General features: G+C 48.5%; 2 protein-coding genes across 2 annotated transcripts in view; both read left to right on the plus strand.

Moving 5' to 3' along the window:
* The window catches only part of Samd13 (sterile alpha motif domain containing 13), a 37,716-nt gene extending 30,645 nt beyond the window's left edge, over positions 1 to 7,071 (plus strand). The window contains exon 3 of the mRNA XM_040751625.1: positions 5,910 to 7,071. Within this exon, the coding sequence (XP_040607559.1) occupies positions 5,910 to 6,053 (144 nt within the window). The 3' untranslated portion in view covers positions 6,054 to 7,071. The remainder of the gene's footprint in view (positions 1 to 5,909) is intronic.
* On the plus strand, positions 5 to 7,071 carry LOC121142292 (dnaJ homolog subfamily B member 6-like). The gene is made up of 2 exons (XM_040751624.1): positions 5 to 993; positions 5,910 to 7,071. The coding sequence occupies exons 1-2, from the start codon at positions 173 to 175 to the stop codon at positions 5,935 to 5,937; spliced, it is 849 nt and encodes a 282-aa protein (XP_040607558.1). The 5' UTR covers positions 5 to 172; the 3' UTR covers positions 5,938 to 7,071.
* Positions 7,072 to 7,273: the final 202 nt, after the last annotated feature.

Below are 7,273 nucleotides of genomic sequence, written 5' to 3' on the forward strand. Positions count from 1 at the left end.
AGGAGCCACACCCTGAAGAGGAATCTCTCCACCAGAAGCGGCTTCCCCCTGAGAACCATGTGAAGAAATTCAAAACTCTAAACTTTAATGACTGCCCATCTTCCTTTCTGAAGTTATATGGAAATTCTTCAAAAATCTCAACCCTTGGCGGGGCAAGGCTGTTTGAAGAAACATGGTGAATTATTACCAAGTTCTAGGGGTGCCCCAGAATGCTTCCTCCTCTGATATCAAGAGGGCTTTCCACCAGTTGGCTCTGCAAGTACACCCAGACAAGAACCCGGGAGACAAGGATGCGGCAGAGGAGCAATTCAAACAGGTCGTAGAAGCCTATCACATCTTATCGGATGCCAAGAAACGCAAGGACTATGACAGGTCCCGAGGGAGCCGTACCAAAAGACAAATCAGAGGTGATGTCCGTACCGCAGGGGAAACCAGAGGCGCTGGCCGAACGACAGAGGAAACCAGCGGTGATGACTGTGCCGCGTGGGAAACCAGAGGCGCTGGCCGAACGACAGAGGAAGCCAGCGGTGATGACTGTGCCGCGTGGGAAACCAGAGGCGATGGCCTGACCAAAGCGGAAACCAGAGGCAATGCCAGAGACAAAACCCACTTGGAAGAAGAAATGTGCTTTCAGAGGCCACGCCGTGCCTTCCCGAAGGACACTGACTATGAAGACATCTTTTCAGGAGACTGTTGGTTCACTAGTCCCATGGCTCCATCCAGAAGAGCGTCTTCCGCCTTCTTTAGCGTCACCCCCATTATGGACACAGGCTTTTCTACTTTTGTGTCCCTAGGGTCGAGATTGGGTCCTGCTGCCTCTGAGACATTCGTACCGTATGTAAGCCATGGAATGGGAAAGTTCAGGCTGGTCACCACTTGTAGCCAGATAGTGAATGGTAAGAGAGTTGTCACAAAGAAAGTTGTAGAGAACATGAGAGGACCAACGGAAGTGGGAAATGGACACCTACTTCGCCAGAGCCCTTCACGCAGTTGGTAAGGAACTGCCCTTGTGTTCTTCACCCAGTGTCGCAAACAAGATTGGGTGTCTTGAGGCCTGTCAAAGACAGTGGGGATCTGAGGGTGGAGCGGCGTAGACAGAGGTCGGCAGAGCCTGAGACTCTCCTCACTGTGGAGGGGAGTCACGGGCCAGATGTTATCCCAGGGAACCGACTGGTGAGGAGCAGAGCTGGCTTCCGGCCGTCTTCTTGCTCGGTAACAGGTGGGGGACAGACACACACCACACCAAAAGGCAGAACCCCAGTGCTCTCTCACTGTTGTCCCACTGTCCCTTGCCTCCTTGGTGACTCCTCCTTTTGTTTCCCTAGCCTTGTTTTTTCTCTCTATGCCTCTTTCTCTTGTCCCATCATCTCACCTCTTTCCCCGTGAATGGTTCATATCATGATCGGGTCCAATTCGAGGAGTTAATCCAAACGCAGATGAATGCTGATGGAGAGTGAGAGGTCAGTGGGCTAAGGGTTTTGTGTCATGCACTGGCTGCTCAATAGATGTCTGGAATTATCTCTGAATCCCCCAGAGTGCAGTCTGCTTTCCCCCATCTCCCAGATGAGGAAAGGAGGCATGAAGAGATACAGTAGCAAGCCCCAGCCCTGCCTCATGCTCCCTGAAGTGGAAGCCACTCTTCCCCCTTGATTTATAAACCTGGGGCCTCAGCTTAATTGGAAACTCAGACCCATCATCTCAACACCTTGCTAGAACTTACTAAACAGACAGACATCTTACCGTTCTGGCCCAACGGGAGTTTGGAGTTTGCTTATCCATGAAGACAGGAACACTGTAGCACAGTGAAGCCAGCAAATGTGTATCCACTGACACGGAAATCCCAGGGCGTGAACTACATCTTTGTTCTTGCTTTAATTGAGCTGGATTTACAAACTCTTTTGTTGTTTGTTTGTCCTGCTGAACCAGAGTCTGTTGCGTGCATTTCACCCCTCCAACTTAGATTAATAGACTGCTGGGATCCGGGTGAGTTCCTCCTTAGAAAAACTACAGTTTCCAGCCAATACTGATTAGAAAAAAAAAAAAAGAGTTTCATTTGCAATTATAATCTATTATGGAAGTTAAATAACAAATTATTAACAGTTTTAATCAAGGGGCTTTCCCATGGGTGAGATTTTGATGAGGCAAATGTTTTATGCAGTTCTTGAGAATTTTAATCTTGGTGAATTTTTCTGACCCTAAGGGGGCATACGCTTGCATCCCTTCTGTCAAAGACACAGGAAGGAAGCAAAGGGCAGACTTGGACTGGGAAGGCCCTGGTGTCTTTCAGTGGCCATCATTTGCTACGGGGAGGAGAAACATCCCACTGTTTGGAGCGGGGTCTTTATGTATGTAACGCAGTGCAGCTGGGGGCCCAAGGTTGCTAACGTGTCGCCAGGTGCGTTATTCAGAACAGGGCGTGTGTGCTTAGTACCCGCAGACAAGGGTGTGGAGCTGCCAACGGCATTAGAAGAGGCCTGTGGACCTAGCTCAATCGAATAGACTCCCCCGCCCGGCCGCTGAAGTGTTGCCTGTGCTTGCCTGCCCACTAGGTTGTGGTAATAGGATTCAAACTGCGGCCTGCCTGACCATCAGCTGGCAGCCACCTGGTACTGCGTCCTTCCCTCCTGTGTCTGAGCTGCCTGAGTCAGGGTTAGAGGGGAAAGCTGGGCCAATAGATGACGCCCTTTCAACACTTGCACAGTGAGTGTCTCCAGACGGACCCTTCTGCCCACTGCTCAGAGGTGAACTGCAGTGTGTGCCTGAGGGACAAAGGGAAATCATCAAATTGGGACATGAAACATGGTTTTCCCTTACGTCTCGAGCAAAGCCCGGCTCTCGGCCGTTTTCACGGCACACTTGGCAGGAGTGCTGAGTTGCAGAGGGGGGCGTTTGGACAGCACTGGGTTCTTCTCGCCACAGTTCTCTTCCAGTTAGTAAAGGAAGTTTGCTTGTGTGGAAATGAAAGCGGGGTCCGGAAGCAGGGGTGCCGGCCTGAGACACAGAGGCTGTGTATGTAGTCTCAGCAGGGGAGACGAGCAGCCAGGGCTCAGCTCCACGGGGCGTTGCAAGTTCGAGTCCATCCCCCCCAATGCAGAGACCGCTGTGGTCTCAGCGTCCTGGGTTCTGCTGCGGTCACATAGTGCCCTCCTCTCTGCTCCTGGGGTTTCTTTGGGGACAACTCCTCTCAAGCAAGCTCACCTCAAAACAGTTAACAGGCGATCCAGGTATGACTGATGGGCAGCCTTGATCACTAGTAACACTGAGGGGGCCTGGGAGAGGGACAGAGGGCAGGAGATGACTTTACAAGCTTTCGGGTTGTTCAGGTCCCATGTTGATGAGTAGTTCCCAACTGCCCCGGGGCGGCTGCTTCTTCATGTGTGGTGGTTGCCTCTCACAAATCAGCACGAGACGTTTTAGTGGCTGGAAAATAGATGTTTCCCAAACTCTCTGGAGCAGCTAGGAGCGATCCCTTGTGCTTCTGTCTCGTGATTGGTGGCTGACAAGTAAAAATGAGCTGTGGAGAGCAGTGAGGACGACAGGAAGTGTGTAGCTCAGGGAGTGCCTAGCTCAGGGAGTGAGTGCAGGCAGGCCTCCAGGGACCCTGATGGAAACCCCGTGTTTCCACATCTCCCAGGACGGGGGAGGAGCAGGGGCTGTAGAGTGGGAAATTCTCTAGCCCCTTTGACCTGGTGCTGTTTCTCCACACTCTCAGAGTTCAGCTCATTTTCCCCACTCCATGAGTGTGGGGAGCAGTGGCCTTCCTGGGGGTGGGGGGAGTAAATGGGGTTACAGTTTCATGAGGTCACGCAGTGTCTCATTGGCCCAGGTTATGAACAAAGCTCTTAAGCACAGCCGTCCCAAACCTGCTGAAGAAGAGCTGGGTGTGCCTTAAGAGACGGACAGTTTCTTCCCTGCATGCTAGCAAAGGCACAGTCACAGTTAGCATTCTCAGAGCTTCCTTTCCATAAATTCAAAGCATCCTCTCTGTTCAGACCATTTTCATATCCTTTGTGGGAAACCCATTTTAATTTCCTCCTTTGTAGTCTCCAGAATACCCAGAGGGCCCAAGGGATGGACTCCAAGGGTCCCGGGTAGAAGGCCTGGCAACTGCCAGAGTCCCAACCTCAACAGCTTTGTTCTTTCTCCATTGAGAGGAAGCTTGGGAGGGAGCCTCCATGTTTCCCAGGTTGAGGGAGGGCAGAAGAGAGACTCGCTATTGCTTACTATTACAATTAGCAGGATTTCCAGAAGCCTTCGAGTCTAGACTCAGACCATCTAGATAACAAACATTTAACTATGACCTTAAGCAGAGGGGGCCGGAACTAGGGTTTTGGGGTAGAGTACTGTCCCCCAGGATAATGCCCTTAAAGCCCTGGTTTTCCTCAAAGGGGAGATGGGAGACAGAAGGAAAGTGGACAGAGGCTGTGACAGACAAGATTTCAAGGCCCATGCCCTCTTTTCCTAATTCTTGTTGTGTCAAGCTAATAAACTTCCCGCTCGATGTGTTGTGCCCAAATTCTGAACCCCAAAATCACCAAGAGGCCCATTTCGATGCAAAAGCAAAGAATCTTTTATTGTAGATGTTTAACGAGCTAACCCATTAGCTCTGGCCCTTCACTCCAGGAGAAAGACCCCAAGCAACCTCAAGGCAGGGATTTTTTTTTCCAGTTTAAATTTAGATAAGAAACGAGGTTGCTTCACAAGTCAGTTCCAGGTCCCTCTCCCTTTCCCTCCCCTTCTCCCATGCCCTCCCCCCAAACCTCCCCATTATCCCCTCATTTCCCCAGGGAGGGTGAGGCCCTGCATGGGGGTGTCCATAGTCTGTCATTTCATATAGGGCAGGGCCTAGACCCTTCCCCAAGAGTTCAGGGTGAGAGTGCACCTCACATTGTTCTATGGGAGTCCAAAGTCCATGTGTATACTTGGGATGGGTACTGATCTGCTGCCCAAGGCTCAATAGATTCCCTAGGCCTCCTCACTGACACCCAGATTCAGGGGGTCTTGATCAGTCCCATGCTGGATTCCCAGGCTGATGCCTGGGATTCAAGAGTTAACCTTTGTCTGGTCAGCTGTTTCTGGGGGTTAAACCAGCCCAGTCTTAATCCCTTTGATCCTCAGTTCAAGGCAGGAATCTTAAAGGGCAGCATAAGGGGAGTGTCTAGGGGTATGAAACAGTCTCAGGATTGGTGTGCTTCTAAGTTTGGACAGCCTGCCCTGTGTTGATTGGTCAACTGGTTGTTATGGCCCATAGGTCCTCCCAGGACGGTTGCTATGCTCTGCACGTCACTGTTGTGCACTGTCTGTAAAGAACACCCAGAGCCGTAAAGCACAGCCCTGCCAGCTAACTTCTGATTGGTTCCTTGCCACGAGGAGGACATCTAACCTTAGTGACCAGGACAGGAGTGGAAAGGTCGTGCAAGCACATGTTAGCCTGTCATGGCTGCTAAAATGGGGAGGCTGGTCGCTACAGATCCTTGCTTTGCCTATAAATTGAGGATGATAGTCTCTGCCTGTTGTAATTTATAGAGTGCTTTGGGAACTTAAGTATATGGGGGAATTCTAGCACATTTCAATATATTTTATGGATGGAATGTGTCCTTGTCCCTTTCAGAAGGAACAGCTCTGATCCCTGAGGTGGGTACACACTGTTTTAAACTCGCCCCTGAGTTTCTTAAGATTTGTGATAGGATCTTGAAAACAAGATAAGCTATAGATTGTTCTTAATCTCAAAACAGAAGATGTTTTGAAATAGAAGATGGAAGATATACTAGAAGATTCCATTTTGACCCTATTATAGTAGTTTTTAGCTGGAGACAAGTGGTGTAACTACTGTCTTTACCCTTCCCTTTATCTTTTTTACCAAGACCTTCTAGGCTCACTCACACACTGGCTTTCTGTTTTCCTTCTAGGAAATTGATGGAAAATCTCTGCTCTTGATGACGAGAAATGACGTGTTGACAGGACTTCAGTTAAAATTGGGGCCTGCTCTGAAAATCTATGAGTATCATGTAAAACCTCTTCAGACCAAGCATTTAAAGAACAGCTCTTCATAGTAAAAATGAAATTGAGGTATCAGTCCTCAAAACAAAATACACAATAATGAAATTTAGTTTCATGTTGTGAAACTTCACGAGCAGAATACTTACACGTGTATATGTAATGACCTTTGATCCAACAAAGTGTTATCCTGTTGGATAGAGTAGGCAATCTATCGGCTGGCCTGTCTCAGCCCAGAGGAGCAAAGACAGAATGTACACACAATGGCCGTCCTTGTCAAACCAAGTCATCGTTGACTCTTAGGTGCCCCTCCCCTCAGGGCTTTAGAATTACTAGAATTTTCTTTGCTTCATCGTAGACTGATTGCCATCAACTCCTTAAACAAGAGGGTGGGTGTGGAATGAGGGATCTGGGTTATAGACTTAGAAATGAGTACAAACAAAACTTCATGGGGAGGGGCAGCGTGGGGGAGTGCTGTCTCCGTTGAGTTGCTGTGCTCCTAGATGTGCATCTGTGGATGAAACTGCCAGCGCCCTTTTTTGTAGAGGGTTCTCTACCTGACCTTAAGGTTTCACACGGATGTGCTGTTCTGTGTGAGTCAAACAGCCACTGAGCTCCCTGAAGGAGCAGAACTCTCTCTGCAAAGAGAAACTTGCTTTGCACTGGACACACCTTGCAATCAACTCACTGTCACGGGGGTAAGAATATTTCCCACTTTTGTTGGTTCTTTGTTGCTGGGGAAAGCATTTAGGGGCTCTGGGGTTTTTTTGTTTGTTTGTTTTTGATTTTTTACTTTATGGTTTGTATTTATAATAATTTCTTTCTGAAGCTATTTGCCAAGAGTTAGTAGATCCCAAAGCTTTGTTAATAGCACAGGATATTTTTATATATACATATATATTCCTCCATGATTTGTAATATTTTTATAAATGTCCTATGCTGTGTTTGGTCCCTGGTTTGAGTACTTGTCTTGCTACATCTCTGTTCAAAGAGACACTTGCTGAGAGATGTTTGGCCATGACTTGTTGAGTTGGTGCTTTGTTTTTGCAATAAAACACTGCTTCAGATCACCAAGAATGTCTTCTGTTTCTGCTCATTTGATCGCTTCCTTTATGGTTAAAGATTAACTCGAAAACCCAGGGAGAAATTTAAGCTTTAAGAAAAAAATTTCAGAGTGAATGAGATGGCTTAGTGGGCAAAGGTTCTTGCCACCAAGCCTGAGGATTTGAGTTCAAGCCCTGGGTGTACACACGGACACACATCTGCGTGTGTGCAC

This window comes from Mesocricetus auratus, unplaced genomic scaffold (genome assembly GCF_017639785.1).
Source record: "Mesocricetus auratus isolate SY011 unplaced genomic scaffold, BCM_Maur_2.0 Super-Scaffold_100009, whole genome shotgun sequence".
Lineage (NCBI taxonomy): Eukaryota > Metazoa > Chordata > Mammalia > Rodentia > Cricetidae > Mesocricetus > Mesocricetus auratus.